Raw genomic sequence first — 24,869 nt, forward strand, 5'->3', positions numbered from 1 at the left:
TGGTCAGCATGTGATGATCACACATCTGAGATCTTTTGTGCTGATTTGGAATTTATCTCTGTCCAACCCTCCTGCTTTGATACCCGATGTCATCTGGCCCGTGTAAAACCATGCTGGTTAATGCCATTTGGCAAGATTACCTGGTGAGATTAAATTGTCCACAGCAATTAATTCTGAAAACTGCTTTGTTCTTGCTCTCTCCCACAGAAACGGTGTGTTTATACAGCGCAGTTTGTGTTGAAAATTCATTTCCAGGTTCACACTCCAGAATGCTGGCAAATCACCTGTTGCTCCCAGAAACCTGGTTTATTTAGCATATTTTATAGGTTTTGCTGTTTTATTTGGTTTTTGGGGACTTTTTACATCTTTATTCATGCATGTGCTGAGAAGGTGGCCGAGGATCATCCAGCGCTTGCTGCTTGATGTCTATTGTACCCTTTAGTTGAGGTGTATTTCATTTTTTAAAATACTTAATATTAATAATAGATTAGATATAGATAAAATGAACAAACTACCATCAGTATGTTTAAGTTAATAACCGATGCACCCCGATGAAGGAGCTGCATCACCAGTGTTATTATGTGGGTGATGTAGCTGTTAGCTGCTGTTAGCAACCAGCTAGTCATGCAGTTGTGGTACTATAGTGTGTGGGACAATCAGCAGAACAGGTTGTTGTTTTGTTTTCCAGGCTGTATATGTCAACACTGATCAGATAAAATAAGAATTGTTTTGCTGTAAAATATCCATTTTAAGGGCGGCACAGTGGTCAGCACTGTCATCTCACAGCAAGGAGGTTCGAGCCCCCGCTCCAGCACGGGATCTTTCTGTGTGAGTCTGCATGTTCTCCCTGTTCCTGTGTGGGTTCTCTCTGGTACTCCAGCTTCCTCCACAGTCCAGAGACATCAAGAGGGACCAGGTTAAACCAGACTGTAAATTGACTGTAGGCGTGGCTGGGAGAGCCAATGGTTGTCTGTCTCTATGTGTTGGCCCTGCCATGGACTGGTGACCTGTCCAGGGTGAACCCCAACTCTTGCCCAGAGGCTGCTGGGATAGGCTCCACCATGCAATAGAAAACGGACGGATGGACGGATATCCACATAAAATATAGGAGACATTAAAATGGTGTGTCCTGTACTTCCAATCTAGTGCTAATAGCTGGTAGTGATTTGGATTCCTTAGATCACACTATTGAAAAAAGGATATGTTATATTTTTCAGTACATGAAAAAAATGGAGTTTGTACTAACTATTCATGCAGTAGTACAGTTATTAGTCCATGAATGAACAAGTTCAATTTAAAAAAAAATTCAGACCATGAAATGCAATCAAGGGTGTTGGTCCAGTTTAGTACAGTTGGTACTTATTTGGAGTCCCTAGTTGACTTAACTTTAAAGCTACTGAAAAAACAGTGAATTTTGCAATGATGACCTCTGTACTAAAATATTCATAAAATGTAGGAGGCTAAATAAATGTCATGCAAAGAGGTTTATCCTTCATTCCCACTTCAGTACTTATAGCTGGTGCTCATTTGGAGTACCTTCACTAAATAGACAGCAATGAATTGGGGTGTGTCATTTTTTTTTTCAGTCTAGTAGTAATACTTGGTACTGATCTGGAGTCCCTAGGTCACATGACACAGAAGCTGCTGAAAAAAAACCCAGTGTGTTTCCAGTACCTGCAACAATAATGATTTTTGCACGAAAATATTCACATAAAATATATGAGGCTGTTAAAAGACTTGTGTCTGATTCCCTAGGTCACATGACACTGACGCAACTGAAAAACTGACAAACAACCTTACTCTCCTCCTCTGAAGACTCTGAATAAAAGGGAACTACGAGCTTGGAACAAAAGTTCCTACCTGGAAGAGTTTAGCATTCAGCAGCAAAAGAGAAGATGATGAGTTGCAGGAAATGAGAACCTGAAAAGAAGCGAATACACCACAATAAAAGACAAGAAAAAAATAGAAGTTGGTAAATATTCATCCCTCCTTTTTATTCAGGAACAATTTCATCGTAGAAGCTGATGAACTACGTGAATGTTGTAGGTTTCCAGTGTTCTGATTATTTCCGATCAGGGTCAGATGGACCTCTTTGTTAATTCTCGCCACATTTCTGCAACCTTTTCATGAACTTTTTCAGCTTTTAATTTTCATCACACGCTCTCTATAATCCAACCACACCTCCTGACCTCAGGTTTCTTCTCTGTCTCTTGTGCTCCCCTCCTTCCCTCCCTCTCTCCCTCCCTTATATTTCACCCAATATTATCTTACCATAAATGAGTTAAGGGGTGGGGGGGCGTGGCGTGCTTTGGCAGGGAGAGGAAAAACATGACGTATTTGGCAGCTGTAACTACGCTGAGGGGAGAGACACCCAACAATAAAAGCAACCAGCTGAGTTTTGCTCACAACCCCAGATTCCAGCGCACATAGACTATGTTTGGCTGAATGAAGAGTCGAGGGGTGGAGACACCGAGAGATGGATGGGTCGGTGGATGAAGCTCTGGGACTTTGTGAAGAAAAGCTGTGGAAGACAACATTCAGACTGATAAAGAGGTTCATGGGCAGATGGGTGGAAAATGTAATGGGGTTTGTTCACCCAATACAAACAAAGGAAATGTTTTCTCATGTCTCGAGGTATCTGGTGATGTTAACGGCTCTGCTTTCGTTTGTCCTGCCTGTTAGATCCAGTTGCTCGCAGTGAGCCACAAACCTGTGTGCTCGCGCCGGTGAAAAGTATTAATTTCAATAACAATGATTCTTTTGCAGAGGTAAGCCTCACTTAGAGCACTCCTATTACTTTGATAACAAATACATAGTTCTAAAGGAGAAGTCTGGAGATGGTTGGGAGACCTTGTTGAGGACAAAGAAAGACGCAATGTTCATGTTTTTAAATGACGAGCAACAAAAACTTGATTCTAGTTATCTTCCCTGGATTTGTGCATCAGCAGAAAACGGTAGAGGGTGAAAAAGAACACACAAGAAACGACTCTCTTTAGTGTCAGAATCTTTCTGGGTTGGTCTGCTGAATATCACAGTATGAATCATACTTCCCCCTTTTCCTCTAAACTGCAGACTTTGCTGTTGATTGCTGTGTCCAGGTGCTTTAGCTGCAATCATAGCAAGAGAGAAAACCAGTAAATAAACAAGGACTGATCCGCAAGACTGAGGCAGGCGACACAAAATGAGATCGAAAGAATCGTTTGTTCCAACTGAGGCAAAAAAGAAAGACTCAAATCAGAAAGTAAATGACCTCCATCCTATTGGCAAGGTTCTTGGCTGCAGATACAACTGCAAAACTCTACTTTATTTACACGTTTTGAATGGGAATCATCAGAGAAAAGTTACAACAAAGAGTTTTTATCGAAAAAGTTTTGAAGGACAGAAAGAGTCAGTACATTCACATGTATTAATTCAAAGGAAGTGATACCATCTGCGTGGCCGTGTACAATAAATGTCAGAGTAAATGGGAAAATATGGGTTTATTTGTGTGTGAATTACAGTTTTGGGGGAAAGCCAGAGGAGTGAGTTAATGTGGAGCAGACGATTTAAAAAAAAAAGATGACCTTTATAGCCTGACATAGTGTAAATACTTCAGTCCAGGTTGTAAATAACAAAAAATACCTGTCTGAAGTAAATGTTATACATTCATCCATCTTCTAAATTCGGACTGTGCAACATTTGATCTGTTTCTCATTCATCTCAAACTATTTGTGCTGGCTTCACACTCCTGGTTTATTGTGACTTATACAGTGCCGCTTCATGGCCTTGAGGAATATTTTCCTATAGGGCGTGGAGGGGGACAGGGCACGCCAGGAATCCTCATGAGGTTTGAAAGAAGGGTGTGAATGATGTCCTGGTCACACTGTCGCATACAATCCACTGTATGGTTGCAGAAAGCGAATTAAAAATACGTGTGTGAACATGATGACGGATCGTGTATAAACTCAGAACATGTCTTGTGCCGTGTAGAAAAAGACAGCTGGTGGATGTTTTTGCTGCCCCACCCAAACAGTGAAAGACAAAACTGTGTGAAGTGATGTCATTACTACTGCTTATGCAAACCAGCTGTGTGACCTTATGGGTTGTATGGGACTGAAATACCAAGTGTGTTAGAGCACTGACATGCATGCATGTATGTAGGAACATGTGTGTCTCTATGTTTCCATGACTCTCCACTCACTCTTGTGAATCTTTACCTCTGCCTGTTAAGGTTAAATGACCGTTGCCATTTGTTAGCAGGATTAAAAAACTACGAGGCTGATTTTTGCCAGACGTAGTGGAGGCGCGCAGCGTGGGCCAAGGAGGAACCCATTACATTGTGGGGCGGATGCATTGAACATTTCCAAAAAATAGCATTATTTTACATTGGCTTTGGTGGAGGAATGCTCTCTGAGTGCACTCTGGTTAATCAAATGAGATGGAAAGAGACGACAATTCTCAAAAAAAAAAAAAAAAAGGTTTATTTTTCATGGTTTTGATGTTAAGTTGATCTTTATACTTCAGGGTGCTAGTAAAATGAAACACATCGGAATGTTAGAAATAAAATAAGATACAAAATTGACTGAAAAGAGAAAACAGTTCATTTTATCTGACTTTTTTTTTTTAGTTCCAGTTGATCATAAAACATTGCAACTTGCTTTATTGTTTAATTTTTATTTGTAAAAATAAAAACTGAACTTTCCCCTGAATTTTCAAGACAATAAAATTGTCAAGGTTTTTGGCCAATAGATGCTTTGTTCTTTATGTCATGTAAGATAAAACATTACAAAAGGGCCACAGCAAACACATTTAGTCCATTATAAGCTCTGAAATGAAATTCTTTGGCACATTTAAGGACCGTAACAAAGTAAGATACACAAAATTACAACAAAACAGACACAAATCACCGTACTATTCACACTGCTCAATAGAATATTGGTATAAAAAAGCATATACAGTATATTGAAAAGGGAATAACACTGACAAACGCATGACTAGAGTTGTCTTTGTTCTGCATCTGAGGCCTTTATGAGTTAGCTGGTCGTATAGACAGTCTCGTGATTTTCAGTGTCACCACTGCAGCCACAGTAAAGAGGCCCGTTGTGATTTATCTCACTTCATCTCGCAGCGATGACTTGGAGAACTCCTTCCGCCTTCAAGAAAATGTTGAGGTTGAAACATATTCTTCCTCGTGATGCGACTGTGAGCCACCACTTGGTTTATTTTTTCAATGTCTCACATACTTAATTGAGCACTCATCATCACATATGCATACATACAGTACAGTAAGCAAAGCCTAGATGCATGTATGGATACGAATTCACCATACAAGTAACACACACACATGCAAGATCTGAAAGCAGAACACACACACACACACACACACACACACACACTTGATCAATAAATCAATGACACAATCAAGATCAGAGCCCTGTGAATCGTCCGTTTCCCACCAAATTTGTACCGGTCCTTCAACCGATGCTATTCTAGATTTTCATAACTTTAGCAGAGCATTCCTACCAAGGCTGGGGGAGGGTAAACAATCAAGTTCAGCTGATCACACACAGGTTTGATGTGAGACCAGAACAACCGAATCTGAATTTAGAACCGGAGTCACTCATTTCACTTCTCTTTCTCGGCTGATGCGGACCAGTGGTGTCGGGCCGTGTGCGCTTACAATGATCATCACTCACATGTAGGGCAGGGAGGAGGGGCAGAGATGTTGTTGCAGTTCGCGAAAAAGCAAATATTTTTCAATTCTTGCTGCAAACCCGGTTGGGGGGTTCAAAACATACTTTTGGTTCAAAGTATGGTTTGAGAACAGGCATGGAACCCATTCCCTGCCGGTGGGAAAGGCCCGTCCGAGAGGCACTGCAATAAACTCATGAACAATTTAATTTATGTGCTCATGCTGTATTTTCTAGAGGAGGGTTCGGTCAGATCTATAAACCCGATGACATACAGAGACGCAGCTGGGCGTTGACAGAACATGACTGTGACTCCAGAGGCTGCAGTCATCCTGGGAGCCAAAATACACGTTCTTTCCACCCAGAAGAACTGTCTACATCCTGATTGCCGTCAATAAGGGACTGGGCCTTTGTCATCATCAGCTTCAATCATCACCGCCATCGTTGTCATCATTAGACTAGTTTCCTGATGTTTGTCAAGGCACATGGCCAAAGGAGGGGAGAACGCAAGGGGGATTGTAACATGTAGGAGGTTCTTCGAGTCCCTGATATCCACACTGATGTGGACACTTTGTTGGCGTAGAGTAGGAAGTGAGTTTGCGTACATGTGTTTGTGTGTGTGTTTGTGTGAGAGAGTATGCGTGTGTGTGCGTGTGCGTGTTTCCGTGTGTAAGAGTGTTTCACAGCTCAGTGTCTGCTGTCTTGGTAGTGGAGTGTCCGTTGGTGGGCGGAGGCTGATCTTTGTTTTCAGGGGACTCTCCATTTACGCTGGGTTTCTCCTGAGTTTCTGGAGGAGGGTTGAGGGGGGCCACAGATGCAAGAGTGTTCCCCTGGTTCTCCTGATCTGCTGGATACGCCTCCTCTGCCTGCAATCCAGCACAAATGCACAACACATTATGGAAAGACTAGCTAGAGGTCTAGGATATCAATGACAGAGTGTAGTGAGTTGTCCCTTCTTTTATACAGCATGTAGTAAAAATGCAATGCAAAAATAAAACCAGGTATGTAGACATTAAAGTGATACTTTATCTAAATATCATAATTTGTTTATGAATTAAAAACTGTGAGATGTCTTGAATTCATGAACTTTTCCCTTCTTGGTGAACTGAGAATTCATAAAACGCTAATCACATAATTGTTGCTGGAAGCTAATTAAATTTACATAGCGAAAGATTTATACCAACCAAACATACACGCTTTACTGTCTTTTTTACTGTGCTCAATAATCCACACAACACTTTGATATGAGCTAAGAAGTTCAAGGTTGTTTAAGAGGATAATTTTGCTGTCTTTAACTTTCAGTCTCCACAAGCATCCAGGTTTGCCAAGAATGTGGCAAACTTTTTCTGTATCCTGTATTCACTAAGAAGTCATGCAGACGGAAGAAAAAAGAGTTTTTTTTATGAAGTCAAGATATGCAATTGTGATTCATTTCTGAACAAATGATGACATTTGGGTGAAGTATTACTTTAAAGTGTATCTAATCTGTTGCTGTGTTTAGACAGTTTCTTGGTAAATATCCTGAACTTTTTCCTCTCTTGATCAGATATAGATCTGTCATGCAGCTAAACATGAGTGTGCAAAGATCCATCCACTAACCTTCACACCCCTGGGATTTAAAACACACACCCTATTGTGTTGTCTCTATCATGTCATATAGCAAATAGCACAGAGAAACAGCTGCATCTGGCAAGAAGATGCAGCTCTTCTGCTTCTCTGCAGCCTTACTCATCAGGATATGGCAGCAATGTCTTTGGATGACGCCCTCGGAATAACAATTGTCTTTGGATGACATCGTATTCTCTCTCCAACAACAACGGCCTCCAATTATTTTGATTTCACATGAAGTAAAACGTGAACCATGCCTGAGGGAAAACGTATGCAAGGTTTTACTGATTTCCATGATGGGAAATGTGACTGAAGACATCTACAGACTGAGGGATGATGGAACAAGATCTGAAAAAAATACCACTTATTAACATTTCCATGTTTCCCACATTCTGTATTGTAAACTGTTTTCTTCTCTGCAACAACATCTACTGCACGTCTGTCCGTCCTGGGTGAGGGATCCTCCTCTGTTGCTCACCCTGAGGTTTCTCAGATTTTTCCCTGTTAAAAGGCTTTTCTATGGAGTTTTTCCTCAGTCGATGTGAGGGTCAAAGGGCGGAGGATGTTGTTATGATGCCATGTGAAGCCCTTTGAGACAAACTGTTTGTGAAAACGGGCCATACAAATAAAATTGCCTTGCCTTGCCACTAGAGTTCGTTGGAACAAATAGGATCAAACTAAGAATCGCACTGTGGCTGCGTTGGGAAATGCAAAATCTGTGTAATATCAATTGCAGTGATATGAATGATGTAGAGCCAGCACTCCCATGCAAGCCAGGAAGTGAGTTCATGAGATCCACAGTGGCAGCTAACTGTACATTATGAATTCATTCTTGAGAGAAAATGTTGCTTACCAGTCTGGGTCCTTTGGCGCTGGGTTTACGTTGGCACTTGAAGTAACCTACAGTGATGGCGAGAGCAGCGAGCAGACCACTGACCAGTATTCCCACGAATACAGAGGAGCCTGATGATGATGGGGTCTGAACGTTTGACACACCCAACTGCGAACAGGTCGAAACAAATGAGCATTCTTTGCATCAGACAATAGTCGTTTGCAGTTTTAAAGTTGTTGTTTTGTTCATTTTCTCAAAAAAAAAAAGTGTCCTGAGCTCCTGAGTCACCAGGAATGCATGTAAAAAGCTTTGCTTTGAATCTGTACATTATTTATTCTGCTATTAAAGTAACAGTTTGAGCATCCGAACCAATAATAATAAAAATGAAACTGATCTAAAAAAAAAAAAACAGCAGCTGGACATTTCATTTCTCTGCCTTACGGAGAAGCTGTCACCTCATGGGTTTCATGGTTATTTTAGCCTCGCATCATCATGTTTAATTAGAGTTCATCGCACTCTCGTACCTTTTCTTTCAAATGATCACTCTTGAGTGCGTCAGCCAATACACTGGGCTCCGCTGCAGGGGAAATGCAATAGATTAGAAATACATCAGTCGGAAGGAATTTTTATGGAACATAATAGTTAAGCCCATAATTTCGTAGTACAATAGAGAAAAACTCTCCTGAAAATGACATTAACACCCACCATAATCACTGGCCACCAATAAATTGTTGCCATCCTGGGAGATTTTTATATCACAGTTTTCAATGTAGCACCATTCTGCAGGGTTCTCCTGAATGACACGTTTTGTTGCGTCCTGTAACGAAACATTTGCACAAGAAAAGAGGTCAGTTTTTTTCTTTCTGACTCCTTTTTGTTTGAGGAATTCCACCCTTCTCTGTTGCAGTGAACTGTGTATTCATTTTTCTTGCATGAGAGTAAACCGTTCGCTGTCTCGTTGAAACGTGTCGTTCAGAAAATGCAAGCTACTGTACCAAGTCATATGTGATATTTTGCAGCAAATGTATCGTGCCGTTGCCACAAATCAAATGTGAATTAAGACAAAAAAACCTGAACGAAGTCCACACATGCAGGCCATTTTGGGTGGGTTTGGGGCTCATAAACAAATGTGTGTTCCTGAATTTCCCAGCTGACCATCAGTGCACCAAGGCTTTTGTGTGAGTAATGGATACACAATGCAGTTGGATGAAGGATTTGCTGACCACACCTTCTTTTCCCCACCTTAACACTGAACTATGATATCATCTCTTTGCACAAAATAACACTTTGTGACTTGGGAACACTCTTCATTTTCTGAAATGTGATCCAGACACCTCTCTCTCTCTCTGTGCTCCCGCAGGACGACTACGTGCAAACCCTGAATGCATAGTTAATTGGGAGTGAGCCCACAGCTGGACTCGGCTGGAACGCCCAGATTTTTGAAGCGGGGAGGAAGGAACTCAGGAGGGCTGAACTTGTACAGCAAAAATCACTCCCATGAAACTCATTCTGTCCTCCATCTGTCCGTGCTGCCACTTGTGACCCATCACATGTTACTCTCAGGAATCCATCCGACGTACTGAACTTGACCTCACGTGACCCTCTGGGCTCGTGGCTGCAGCTCTAATGAGGAGGCTGATTCTACTGGAACGTTTTGCTGCTTCTTTAAAGCGACTGATGATGGCAGTGAAGGGATTTGCAGCTTTTTTATTTTCTACTACTTTGCGTTACTGTTTTGTTATAGTAATACATACTGTCATTGATTTACTTTTGCCTGAACTGAATTTTTTTGCTTTTTGAACTAATCCTTCTTTTTCAGGATGTCTGACACAGTCCATGTTTAGTTTGAGTTGGACTGATGACTCCTGCAGATGTTCCTGGCACTGTGAATATTACAGTAATGACACAAACAGAGACTCGCTGCAACCCGACCCGCTGCTCTGTGCACCTGGGCCGGCAAGCTGTACTGTACAACATCTTGAAAATCATGTGCTTGTTGTGCTTTGATCCAGCTCATTATTAGGTTCAACGTACTACTAAAGTGAATACTTGAATTCTAGAGTAAGATAGAGAATTTGGGGTAAAATGTAAGGACACGATCATTTTAAGGCCAAATAACTAAAAATGACAGCAAATATTCAGACCCCTCACCCTCTCACGGTGGGTTCCATTTGTACCTTTGTAAATATGAGAGTTAATGAGGATTGCCTGCGTTGTGATCAAACATGAAAAACACTTCCATAATGAAGAATCTGTTATATAAAAAAGTCAATTTAAACCACACCCTTTCAAATCCCCCTTTTGCATGAAGCACCCAAGACCACGAGAGGAAATATTAGCCCTCTCTTCATTTGTCTCCCGCTAGTAACGGCATCAAGATTTACAATGTCTGAGGAATGTCTGTGAAAAGATCTGCCTTTAAAAGGACCATATTTCTCTCCAAAACATTCATCTTCTTCCTCCAAGAGGAGTAAGCCACTTCCTCTGGACACAAGGTGTAGGGGGCTAGATAAAGTTCTTCAGTCACTAGAAGGTAATCTGGCTCAGCTCTCGCCTCTCATATGGTATTAAATGTTGCTCGCCAAAATCTCAGCTGCTGCTCTGTTGCTGCCTTTGGTTGTCAGGGAGTGATTGGCTGTATAGATGGTAGTGGTGGGATGTAGCTTTAGTGGTGGTGGATTAATATTTGACAAGAATATTCTCATTTTGCAGTCATATTGCTAAAGAGAGATGAACTTGGTGTACTCACACAGTCATTCATTTCCACAACAGCCTTGACAGCGCTACTTTCCTGGATGTCCTCCTTTCCAACACACATCACGTTAGGCTGTGGAGACAGTCGAGTAAGATCAGAGAGGAAGGAGGAAGAGCACATGCTTGATATTTGTGGGATGGTAATATGGTAACTTCATCTGTTAAAAAAATAAAACATTTTTAATTTAGTTAGCTGCTATAAGCAGCCACTCACCACTGCTAATTTAAGGACATGGACAATTTCTGGGACCTCAGCAGCTGCAGAATCCACATCAACTCTGAAACCAGGTGGAACAGTGGTCCATGAGGTGCCTGAGGTGCCTCCATCCTGGTTGTTAGCATTAGGTGACACGGTCTGACCGGATGGGCTATTTCCAGCAGCGTCCCCAGCATCTCCACCAGCAGCAACGGTAGAGGCGTCTGGAGCAACAGAGCCTTGAGCTGCATCTGGATCTGCAGCATCGGGGCTCCCTGAGGGCGTCAGTCAACAAATATGCTGTTGAACACGGGCGTATAACGTGTGTAACCAAGTGTTAACACATAAAAACATACTGAACGTGTCTTTGCAATGTGCGTTGTGTGCGACAGCACAATTGGAACTATGAAATAACATCTTAAAAAACTTGGTGCTAGTCTGTTTAAAAAGATACAGGTCTATCTGACCCCCCTTATGATGAAGAACTATCTTATTTTATTGCCAAGACCCCCACCCTCCCCCCCAGCATCATCCTGCACTGCCACACCCTTCACAAACTCAAACAGGAACATGAGTGATTGACGCGTGTCTCCTACCAGCACTGTCGTCTGGTGTTGGCGTTGAATCATCATCTTGACACATCACCTCATCTGCAAGAGAGTTACAGCAACAGAGTTAATTACATGAATGAAAAATTAAAAATACAAACATTCATCAAGCAGGCTTTTTCAGATTTTGTCGTCTGCTACGAACAATAATCAAAAATGACTCAAAAGAGACTGAAACCTCCACAGATTCTGTCGACTCTTGAAGTTCTTAAAGTACAGTTTTTAAACGGTTATCAGGAGGTGCCTCTGCGAATCAAACCCTGAAACACTTGAAAAGGCAAATATTTGATATATTTGATGAGCAATTTGACATTTCAGATGTGGCATTAACAATGCGACCAGCTACCAGGGGGCAACTGGTAATTGATGACCTCACGTTTGATGAGCTCTGATGGCAGTCAATGTTGTCAAATCATCAATCAATTATTGAATTAATTTTGTTTGTGAAATTCAGACTGAAAAAGTTTCCCCAAATAGCTTTTTCCAGATTTCATCAACAAAAGAGAATAAAGACAAAAAAATATCCATCCATCCATTTCCTATATCGCTTATCCATTTAAAGGGGGGAAGGGGAGTGTGGCACCAATCCCAGCTGACATTGGGTGAGAGGCGGGGTTCACCCTGGATGGATCGCCACTCCCCCCAGCAATAAGGGGCTCATTATCTTGCTCAAAGATACTTCAGCATGGTCACCGGGGGAAGTGAGGATCGAGCCAGCGGCCACTCTACCCCCGAGCCACGCCGCCCCCAAAGTAAAAACTCAAATGACTAAAATGTGACTAATATGCATTTTAATCAAGGCTATTTATCCAAATCAGCTGCCCAAACAACATGGAAAGACACATGAAGGCTCACCGCAAAGAAATCGAGGTCAACAACTAAAAACAGAATAAAATAGTTTTCTTTGTCTAAAACAAGATTAAAATGCTCAGGGTTTTATTCAACCAAAACTTGACTTAATCAAAAAAGAATGAGGATGACTAGATGTGATAAAAACACAAGACTAGGCCCAAAAAACAAACAAAAACAAAACAAGAAAAGCTGCAAAACGAACACAGCATTGTTAGGAAGAAAGACAGACGGCGATGTAAACAACTCCAACTTCACATTCATGCAAATTTTACTCCTCTACATCACTCGAGTCCCAACATTTTCATGTGATCAGAAACAGCAGCTGATGAGGGATTTTCCTGCTCTCACACTGCAGTGTCTGTGTGAATAAAGCTTGGTTTGAACAGCTTGGCCTAGTGTGCTTAACCTCATGAGTCAAACCAGTTTGATGTGTTCTCAGTGGTTCCTACTAATTAGTAACCACATTTGGACTAATTGTCTGCCTGGTGCCTTTGCAAATAAACAGCTCAGTCAAGAGGTCGTGACCCCTGACTATCCTTTCATTGTCTGGGAAAGATCATGTTTTTGTGATAATATTGGGATTGAGTTGGGTGGTGCTGAGGCCTTCCAGTTATTTGAGCGTTAAGAAAAACAGGAAAACTTCAGCAAAGCTCATCTGGGGTTTTTTGAGGTGAATAGATTGATCGCTTGCTTTGGTCACACCAACCTTTGATGTGTATTGAATTAAAATCCTGACTGATTAGTGTTGATGAATTCCAAAAGATAACTAGTGCGCACGAAGCGACTTCATTTTCTATTTAAAAAGAGGAGCGAAACTGAACACTGAACCTCATACCGTAGCAGGGACGAAAGCATTGGACCTACTTTACTGTAATTTGTTTTCCACTATGATTTCTCTCCTCCAAATTGAGGAAAATAAATTTGACATAAAACAGTTTAACATCAAGCCAAAACTATGCAGCAATTAGAGGAGTCATGTTTTTTGCGTGTGTGCATGACTGCAATTATTTCGTAAATCACAGCTACATTTAAATAAATTAGATGGATCTCGATGTTTAGTGAGTGTTTGCGGTCCTGTAAACACGAGTGACTTTAAAAGAACTCGGCAAAATGTTCCAAGTTCTTTATAGGCCCATTAGCACAACAAATATGAGACAGTGTGACATAATTTCTTCCCTTGATTAGCAGCTAACAAGTGGTGGCCCTGATATAATGTGTCTAGAACTTTACACCCGTCTCTGCTCTCTCCTGCAGTGTATTTTATATCAACGGTGGCGTCGACCGGCTGAACTTTGTCCAGAATCGGTCATATTCTGCATTTAAACTGGTGAAAGTGGACATAAATCGTTTAACTGTGCTATTATGGCCTTTAGATAATTGCCTCCAGTGTAAGCTGGTACGTTTAATAGTGCAATAATGTAGGGAAAAAATGTTTAGCCTCAACAGCAATGAATTAACCCGGCACATTAATTTGTGCCCCATAAACAGGTTCACAGGATAGATAGGAGCATGTTTTAAAACACTGCACTATGGAAACTGTTAGGTTTTAAGTGTTGAGTCAAATAAGGAGGGTCATTTATGTTAAGATATGATGTTTCGCTTCCAACATAATGTCAATCATCACAAGTCTGCACAGACATACGACTGAGGCATTTGCACACACACACACACACACACACACACACACACACAAAATCTGCTTACTTTACACTATCACATGGTTAAACTGCAGGCACGATGTCAGAAGTTTATACCACCTAGAACAGCTGTGTGAGAAATCTCACTATGTTTCCAGCCAATCCCCTCAGAATCAACATGAAGCCTTCGGACCTCCAGTCTCAATCCAAATAAAAGGAAACGTGTTACGCTCCTACTCATGTCAACACAATCTTGGTTTCTCTCCAGCCAGTTTTTGGTGGGCGCACAAGGCTGCCGACTATGTAACCTGGATTCAAGTAAATCCTGTTCTTCGCTAGTGGGCTACATCAAGTGGATTTTCTGCCATGGCTTTGCCTCTTGAAGCTTTTAGCCTGCTGCAGTCTTTGAGGTGGTATGTGGTGTGTGGTCATGCCAGATGCAAATAACTAAATCATAGGTTAAAGAGAGGATGCAATCTGGGCCTGTGATGTTGAGTGACAGTTCAAAAATGCTGCATGTTTTATGTGTGTGTTTAGACCGTGACTAGCAGCAAATCTAACAGATGTAGAACCCGGTCATACATTTGGGACATGGCGCAGTCATTATGGTTGAATATACACTCTGGTTGCCATGCTAAAGAGCCTGGTCCGGGTCCACTCAGTGACCCTGAGCGGACCCAGGTTCATGGCAGGTGGGATGGCTTGCCCTGATGCTGTATACAATGTGTGAGTCTTATGAAGGACCCCTGGATTAGGTCAACCCCTGTGTGAGGGACCCAAGGGGGGGATGAAGGGCACCCTATGGTCCAACACACACTTTGGCTGCCATTTCAACTAGCCTTTGGTGTTGTAGTCAGTTAGCGTGTTTTGCACTGGGTGGACCCGGGTTCAAAACCACGACAGGGTGACTGCCATCTCCCTACACCATATTTTTATAGATTGGAGGAGGCATCCAGACTACAGAGCAAGTTGGGGAGGGTCTGAGGGAGAGATAATAAAGAGGATGGGTGTTGCTGTCTAATTATCAGCTGACAAACAGAAATTGTCCTGGAATCAAATTTCAACATTTGTGCACTTGATTCCTCCTTTCTTCATCCCACCTTCCTTGTCCTTACTCGCTGTACTGACAAACACCCACAGAAGTTCACAAACACCCACATCTGCATACACCCACTCTGGCAGTTGTAGACGTCAGTGTGAAGTGTTGATACCACCACCACGGGGAGGGAAAACACATCCTGACAGGCTTTAAAAATGTTCATGTGCTGCCTGCTGAAGTTAGCTCATTTGGGGATGCGTTGAAACATCGGCATCCAGCTGCTGACGCCACCGGGACAAGGTATCCTACTCTGATACTTCTATGGAACTGAAAGAATTGCCACTTTACTAACAAGTATTGAAATATGTGTCATCCTTCAACACCAAATTTCAGGGCGTGAGGAGTAAATGTGTGAGGTGTGGTTTATTTTCATGTTGTAAAACCGCTTTGAATGGAAAAAATACCACCATGATGAAACATAAATCTTAGGAGTTGAAACAATGACTAACAATATGGTGGATTGTTTAAAATCCTCATGTCCGAGTAAAAATTCAAACGGGCCGGTGTTGCTGTAAAAATTCCGTATTGTCTAGAAACACGCCATCGTGTGGCGCTCTTCTTTCTCCGCAACCTGAGAGTGGAACCATACGATATCCGTACTGTACATGCCTGAGCTCCTGTTCTACTCTGGACTCTCAACTCAACTGTGATTATCAGGGTTCATGGAAATGCCAACGAGCTGAAAACCAAAGATTTGTATCAAAATGCGTAACACAGCTTTCATTTTAATAAAACAGGTTTTAATCTGTACTGCTCGTGCAAGAACTGGTATCAGTATCAGCAGTATTGAAACGATTTCAACCATTCCCAGCCCTTTATTCCATCAAAACCCATGTTATACTACAAGGTTTCAACCCTTCAATTGTTTTATTCCTCGTTTTACTGAAATTTTGGATGTATTCTTGATGATTATGTTCAGGGATCTCAGTAACTACCTAAGTGAGAACTATAGAATGTAATCACAACCGACAGAATCCATCGGCAGAACTACAAAAGAGAACCAGTTCCAATCATGGCATTGTTTGCTCTTGAACAAGACCACGAGCGTTGGTTTGTGCGCTGGCTTGAGAATCAAAGACAAGGCTGCCACCTTCTGCTAGAAAAGAAGGCTGAGTTTAAATTGCTTCAGCTGATTTTCTGTAAGTGACTGCACGTAAAAAGACAACTTTTGGGAAATTTGTTCGTTTGGCACCTTCCCCCGGACCTGGACAAGAAGACGGTTCCCCTTCTATCCTCCGCATTAGAAAGCTTAGACCCACAGAGACTGGTTCATTGGTAATTGGCTTAGCAAAGTGAATGGTAGCGGATGGGCAGGTTGGCATACCTGAGACTTGCCTGCTGCGCTTCCACAGCCTGTAGTTCCTCCTCTGTGTATTCTGGTTCAGCGAGATCAGGCTCAGGATCTTGATTCGTCCAAATGTAATCATACACATCCTCTCTTACAAAGTCAGCCGGGATTAGTGGCAGCTGCTCCAGTCAACAAACGTTTCGTATTGCTGGCTGACGTTTTAAAGAGCATCTAATCACTGCTCTGTATCTGATTCTAAAATTATGATGGCAGATAAGAGTGTTTTGCCTAAAAAAGTGGGTGTGTTTCTTTAAGATACTGCAGTAAGTATAGTTTGAATACTGCTAGCTGGAAAACAATACTCAGCCATTTATCCACCCTCTAATCTGTCATGGCTGTAACTCTCTCTAGGTGCCACGGTGACTGGCATCTTTCTTTGTCGCTGGGATTCAGGGAGGCGAAGAGCTCAGTAACTGCAGTAAAAACAAACATTGTCACACCTGATTAAAGCAAAGCCAGAGAGCTTGAGCAGGGGACACCATGCCTGTTATATGTAGTGTTTAAGGATGAGGTCTGCTTCCTCTCTGGGGAGGTTCCGGAGGAGGCTTTAGGACTGAGGGGGACGACTGGTGCAGCTGTACAGTATGTCTCCTCAGGGAGCACTTTAACCCTACATACGCATGAACTGTCAGAGAACTGTGAAATCTGTGACATCATGCTTGGGGGGGGGGGGGGGGGGGACTTCAGCACTAAATCACTAGACTTTGACCTCCACCCAGACCGTGGAGACAACACCTTGGCTGTCAAAAGGGACCACACCCTCATCACGGGTCCTCTGCTTCCAGATGTCCACAAACGTCTCCTCTAATTCCTTCCACTTCCTGCTTAGAGAAACGTCCCCCCAATTTTTTAAGGAATTTCTTAATTTCTACAGCTCCAAAAGAACATTCTGTGGATAAATGACTTACAGTATATTAACTAACAAACATTGTTTTTATCAGTTTTCTTTCATTAACAAGCTAACTGCCCTGCAAGAATAGCTGTTCCCACAAATTTAGACACACACATACACTAACACAACTGATCCCTCTGTGGAAGAGCTACATATATACAGAGGGGTTGAAAAAAGTTGACTTTTCCACCCAGTCCACACCCCTGGTGTTTGAAAATCAAACATACTGTAAGAGAGTTTGGGGGAAAAATTATGAGGAATTAACAATAGGTTATGCATTGTTATTCACACACATCCTCAGACAGGATGTGCCTGTCACACCACATCGCATGCAGTGACCTCTTCCAACTGTAGGTGAACATACTGTGGACTGGAGATAGCACACACGCACACGTGCACACACACACGCACACGCGCACACACACACACACACACACGCGCACACACACACACACACTCACACAGGAGCTGAAGGTATAGACACACCCTCAATAACTGTTGCCGTGAAGGCCAGGGACAGCTCTCTGCATGAGTGGCCTGGTGTAATAATGTCATTCATGTATGTGGTCACTGATTGTTGCTGATAAAAAACAAAGGAATAGAAAACCCTTGAGACGGATGAAAGTCGAGAGTGGAACGTAACACTGAAGCCAATGTTTTGAATCAACCGATAATGTCTTAATTAAAGTGATTCGGCATAGCGGCGAAACCTAAAACCTGTGTTCCCAAAACACTCCATCCATTTTGTCTTTGAATCAGAAACTGGAAGCGGCAGCTGTGTTGAGAGGTTGTGGTAGCTAGCAGCAGCTAGCAGCAGCTAGCAGCTCCCCTCTAGAAGCAACACTGAGCTGCAACAACAGATGTGCATGGACTCGTTCCAGTTTCATGTTTTTACATGAAATTGAGTGGGAAGAGGTTGTATAAAGCTATTGAAACCTTTGGCCTGAAACAAGGCCTCTAACAAGGTAAACAAGGCAAATTGGGAGGAGTATGGAGCTCTACGGTGGCCATGCATGTAAATATTTTGTTGCCTTAATGTTCTCTTTAACCAATTCATGACCATGAGTTACAACAGGTTCACATATTTTTTTTTATCAATCTGTGGCCACGAGGTAAGAGAAAGCGAGCACAACAAACCATCCACTTACAATTTCATGGTCAAAAATCCCTGATGCTGATGTCATCATGTCCAACAGCCTTATACTGCTTCTTGGAGGCACACACCTGCTTTGCCTGTGACAAAATGTTCCTGAATACACCTGAACATGTCTGCTTTCTCATCAGACTGACAGATGATCGACGGCAGAACCACAAAAGATATTTTTCTGTCTTAGTTCTCGAGCCCAAACCCAAATCAGCCAAGTGTGTCAGCAGCAGCGTGTTGTGCATCAGTGCCAGCAGCAGTCATCCAGGCTGCGGGGACAGGTGGACGCCATGCTCCCTGAGTGGGGTTGTGAATTTTACAAACAGCCTGGAGCTCAGTGACGGATCAAAGGGAAACATGCACTCGTCGCTCGTCTATAGGGACCTGAAACGCATATCCTGAAAAAAACAGCATCTCTCCCTCCCTCTCTCTCTCTCTCTCTCTCTCTCTCTCTCCTGCTCTCTCTCTCACCTCATGTCTTTATGATACCGAGAGCAACCAGTTAACAATATCATCTAGAAGCTAAATCAAAGCATTTATTAATACTGCAGCTGCCATTTCGGATTAAAAAAGGACTAAAAAGCGAGTTCCTTGAAAGGCAGGAGGAGAGGTGGGCCTGTTGGGTCCACATGTACTGTTTATTGAAGCATAGGAACGAGTTATATGTCATGCAACTGAATATCTGTTTTTTTGTGACTACTGCGACATTCAGGCTGTTCCCATTTGTACTCTTTGCACTTTTCCCCACAGAAAGTTATGCACTATCATTAATTTAAAAAAAAATTAAGATCCACAGGTTGAGACACGAGCCTTTCTGGCTGCATACTTCACACCACCGCTCTAATGGGCTGCACTAATTCACACGGTATACTCAAGTACTGCACTCACTGTAAGTACAATGTTTAGGTATCTGTACTTTCCTTAATTATTTGCATTAAAGGAACTTTTACTCTTTCGTATTTTGAAGGAAATGGTACTTTTTACTCCAATAAAAAGTAATGTCATCCCGCTGTATTTATCTGATTGACTGACTTTGAAGGAAAGTTTTGTGTATAGAAAACATGACCAAAACAACTAGAACCCAAACCACTTGAGCGTGACATTTAGAAGTCAGTGATTCCATGATTGAATGCTCCTAAGCACTGGAATACACACATCATGTAGAATGCGTTCTTTTACCTGAATACATAACAATACAGAAGGAAATTAATATCAGATTCTTCTCTATTTATTCTATTGAAGAATTTTGAATTGAGGCTTTCACTAGTCTATCATTTTATCTGGGTATTTCTACTTTTGCTGAAGTAAAGGACCTGCGTGCTGTCTTCTTTCACCTCTCCTAAGTCATAATGACACAAACTGAAGCGCGTCACCACAGTCAAAAGGCCTCTCCATTATTTTTGCGTTTTTTTAAACCAAAATAAATCTAACTTTGCAATGTCAATCAACTGCTGCTAATAAAAGTCAGAAAAATATGAAAATAAGGCAACCGTCCACCCAGTCATTTTCCTCTGCACCCCCACCCCTTCAACAAAAAGACTACACCCTCAAAACACACATACTGTCCCTAAAGAGCAGAAATTCTAACATCGGCAAAAGGGGCACAATCTTGTGCATTCAGTTGGGAAGGAAGAGGCATGGCTTATAGACTTATTAAGAGCAATTATTCCGGCAGCCAGGAGCTCTCAGCCAAGCTTATTAAGTGCTTTTATTCAATGGTGTAAACAGTTTACCCTCCATAAAAAGAGCCCCGCCTGGTTATCCAGTGCACGGGATGCGTTGTATGTCTGCAAACACTGCCTCCAACTGCCACTTGATGCATCATCCCTGGAAACCATGGATCAATCAGCGTGAGGAGGATCACCGTCGTGTTGCTGGAGCTGTTAGCTTGCGTGAAGAAGTGGGGATGACACAAGAAAAAGAGCTTGCCTCCAACGTCCAGTGTTGGATTTCGCTCTGAACTTTTTGGGCTGCTCATTAACTCAACAAAGGGGGTGAGGGGATTTTGATCTGAGCAGTGGTATCTGGAGTTTCTCTACCCCGGTGCTGCTGGTCCCACCAAACTCTCTGGGCTCAGAATTAAGGAGAAACAGGAGGAGAGGGTGTGTTTTTTCTCCTTGATGCTGGTAAAACCCAACAGCTGTAAAACTGCAGCAGGGTGCCTGGGGAACAAGGAATAATACGCCTCCCAGAACAGCAGTAATTGGAAGAGGAAGATTTAAATGTTATCACAGTGTCTGCAATTCATTAAGATTGTTTCACTATGTAAATGTTTCATCTATTTCTCTACGTCAACAATTTTTTTTTTCCCCTGGATGACCATTGAGTTTGTGGTGACTGTGGTTTTATTTTCTTACCATAAATCTGTTTTCTTTAGAGCAGGGTTGGCTTCAAATGAACATGATTTAGAGAGAAAACAAAGTTTAAAATGTCCTGCTCTTCTTATGGCGACTGGCTGTCAGATGAGGTAACACAAGGATGACATGAGCTGTTTGTTTTTACGCGTTTTTGTTTCAATGGTTTCAGCTTGTTCCTACAAATCACTGCATCAAATGACAGAAGACAGACTCAGAGTTTAATTACTTTGCAAGCTCACGTGGATCCTCCATAAATTCGGGCCCAAGTGGACACACACCCTGGCCTGACTTAAGATCACTATCTGCCAAATCTTATATAACAGACCTACGCCCTTTAGCAGATGACGTATTTAAACTTTACCATCTTCACTCGGGACTGAGGGAACGCTGGTTACTTGCTGAAGACCATGAGAACAAGAGTGGCAGAGTTCTGCAAATGTTGACATTGGCAGGATGAATTAGCAATAGAGATATGGCTGCTGCTCGTCTCATGGATCTGTGGTTTCTCATGTCTCTTCTTTGTTTGTGTTCAATCTGTCTTGGTGGTTTATGTTATCTTGAAGAGCTTCATTGAGTTTACATGCTTTTTGATGCTTTTCCCACATGTGCATGCAAAAACACATGCGAAATCAATTCAGAATCTCCCAGCCTCAAGTGTATATTCTAACAATGATTGTCACAGCTCATTCTGCTCTACCCGAGGCCTCAACTTAGCAACAGAGAAAGGAAAATCATTGTAGATGAAAGGCAGAAAAAAGACACATGATGTCCCCCCGCCCTCCCCCATCTCTGGAGTAGTTTTTGGTTTTCCCCCGAAATCCTGAGAGTAAGACAACACACTCCAAGAGGCATTAAATGACATCATCAAACATGGCAGTCCTTGCCCATTTCAGCACTACATATTTGTGCGCCTGCATAACTACTGACTGACAGCCATGGGAAGTGGGAGCTGTGTTTGCTGGAGAGTCAGAATGACTGGAGCTGCTTCTTTGTGTCAAGGATGTTTGTTCTGGTAAACACACCCAAACACATTCAGCAATCAAGTGCATGAAAGAGTCATCCTGTCTCTCTTGTGCCCCGCCCTCACTGTTCCTAATCTACCACTCTAAATCTTGTCAGATGCAAATGTTGCCAAGCTGTAACAGAAGGCTCCTCTTACAGAACACGAGTACAACATATACAATCTGCCACGCTAATGTCATGATGCCACTTTGTCTTTGACAGTTCTTGATAATGTGCTTTTTAAAAATCCATTTGCATGCTATCTGACTCCATATGTCTATTGCCGGATGAGTGAGTCTACAGTCTTTGTGGAATGAGTGTTCTAGTTTCCATGGTTTCCACATATCAGGGAGAGAGAGAGAGAAATTCATGGTCACACTTTTCTCATGTTTGTATAGATAAATACGATTTCAGCGAGGCCTGGTGTCAGCTGCCTCGCCCATTTACCCTTGAAGGGCTACAGACGTTACTGCTAGCAAATCTGATGTGGCATTGATAAACAGCTATTCAGAATAGAGGGAGTCAACAGAGTCTTCTTTATGTTTATTGAGACAGTTGTAATATACCGTGAAGCACTGAAAAAAATGTCCTTGACTGAATATCCACCGCATCAGGGGCTTGACCTTAGACCCATATACTACTGCCGCCCTTTGAGAGTCGATCGGGCAACAGGTTGTCTTATGATTTGTCTGGTGCTTAGGAGATGGACAGATAATCAACAAACCAAAGCAGAACTGGCATATGGTCAAAGCCATAACTCATCTCATATAATTAAACGAGAGGCTTCCCATTTTTGTTTTTTGTTTTTTTGTTCCCACAGGGCTGCATGCGATTTTTGCCTCTGGAAATTCACATGTTAGTCAGACATTAGTGTCAACAATGTAGCAGGTCAATGTTACTGGATGTGGTCAAGAAGCAGGGATGGCTCATTACTTGAAGGTTGAAGTAGACATCAGAAGCAATCTACTACTAAGCATAGAGGTGAAAAGTAATATGAGGTATTCATGGGCACAAATAAAACACGACCTTGGCATGGTAATGTAGTGATAACTTGTCAGATGTTTTCAAGAAAAAACACAAATAAAATATCTGATTGAATACAAACTATGTCTAATCCATGTGTCTTGGCTTTAAATTCTTGGCGAGGAGTGCCAAGAGTTATTAGATTTCCAAGTAAATTGAATTACTAACTGTTTAGCTGCTGATGCACAGGGTAGGCAGTTCGCCTCTTTATTGTGCAAACTATGGATGTGTTCCACCATCCGTCTCACAATCTTTTCCCTATAAAGTTATTTTCATCAGACTTGAATACGCCTCCAAGTCTTCCCAAGGTCACTCTAAACATTTGCTGTGCCTGCGCGTGCAGACGAGCCCTAACTGCTCTGCAGATGTTGCCACTCTGAGGCAGAACTAGAACTCATCCTGCCTCTACAAGCAGCAAAGCAGCAACAGCATCCAAGTCATACATCATCATCACCCTACAATTAGCATTAGGCCTCATACTGATTTGGAGTGGACTGCTTGAACACACACACACACACACACACACACACACACACACACACACGCACACACACACACACACACACACACACACACACACACACACACACACACACACACACACACACACACACACAGACACTCCCCCGAACAAAGTCCTGTTTCAATCACTTCAGAGGATATGTAAACTCATTTAATTCTGAACTCTAACCGCTAATTGCCTTACCTTGACCTCTTAACCTTAAAATGTTACTATTCAAATCATGAGGACTTGGTTTATCCTTCGCCAAAAGGCAGCCAAGTCCCTATAATGTCAGTGCACAAACAGATTTAAGTCCCCAAAACACGAGCGAACACACACACACACACACACACACACACACACACACACACACACACACACACACACACACACACACACACACACACACACACACACACACACACACACACACTCCACCCAGAGGCACTGCAGGATGTAAAGCATAATTATTCTCAACTGCAACTTTCCACTCCTGAGCAGACCCTTTGTGTCTGCAGCCGCCCCGCCGCTAACCATCCCTCTGCTCCATCTGTGTGCAACTTCACTCAGAACCCATCAAAGCAAACCCTCAAACTTGTGTGCAGAAAGTTTTTGTACATAGACTGAATACTACATTTTGACTTTTATGATGTTACAGACAAAAAGAAAGAGGGGGTAGAGAGCAAAAAGACTTCCACATGCATTGTAGTCTCCTGAATAAGTATGGCGACAGATTGAATTTAAGATTACACTATAATCAATAAATCTGAGAATACTCACTGCTTAGGAACAGTATGGAGAGCACCAGGAGTCCAACCATGCCTCTCCAGAGCCCATTCATTCGCCTCGTGGACGCAGCCATCCTCTCTGGTCAGATTCAGCACAGCTGGTGTTCTTCAAGTGTGTGAATATGAGCGAAAAGTGGGGTAAGTGATGGTGCAGGCCTGCAAGTGGGGAGTTTCCTGTGAGGTCTGGGTGAGTGGGACAGACAAGTCGGATAAAGCCTGGCTTGTGTTCTGTCGCTCTTTATATGGCCCCACTCCTTTGGCCTCTCTCTCTCTCCCTCTCTGCTCTTTCCACACCCCTTTTCCAACTGCCTGCCGTTAACCCGTTTCCCCTAATGCAACCGTCCCCGCTTCCTCCCTTCTCCGTCTTCTGTGTGTGCTAGTGTGTGTGTGAGTGTGTGTGTGTGTATACAGCGTGCACTAGAGAGATAGAGTTTAGATTTAGAGCTTTTTTTTCACCCTTTTTTTTTTAACTGGCACACTTTCATAGTGTGCTGGTGGCACAACTGCAATGTGGGGGCTGTGGGTAAACTTTCAAGTGGTGCACATAAACCATGTCCA

At 42.4% G+C, this 24,869-nt stretch overlaps 1 protein-coding gene across 1 annotated transcript; it reads right to left on the reverse strand.

Annotated features, from left to right (window-relative positions):
• Positions 1–4,441: 4,441 nt before the first annotated feature.
• cd34 (CD34 molecule) lies at positions 4,442–24,506 on the reverse strand. Its single transcript, XM_086212546.1, has 8 exons — positions 24,304–24,506; positions 11,656–11,709; positions 11,078–11,334; positions 10,859–10,936; positions 8,815–8,926; positions 8,634–8,686; positions 8,131–8,277; positions 4,442–6,535 (listed from the first exon to the last, which is right to left on the reverse strand). Exons 1-8 carry the CDS (start codon positions 24,383–24,385, stop codon positions 6,350–6,352), a joined length of 969 nt encoding a protein of 322 aa, XP_086068672.1. The 5' UTR covers positions 24,386–24,506; the 3' UTR covers positions 4,442–6,349.
• Between the last annotated feature and the right edge of the window lie 363 nt (positions 24,507–24,869).

The sequence above is a fragment of the Aulostomus chinensis genome, chromosome 9 (genome assembly GCF_037954235.1).
Source record: "Aulostomus chinensis isolate RoL2024-O1b breed Wild chromosome 9, RoL_Achi_v1.0, whole genome shotgun sequence".
Classification (NCBI taxonomy): Eukaryota; Metazoa; Chordata; class Actinopteri; order Syngnathiformes; family Aulostomidae; genus Aulostomus; species Aulostomus chinensis.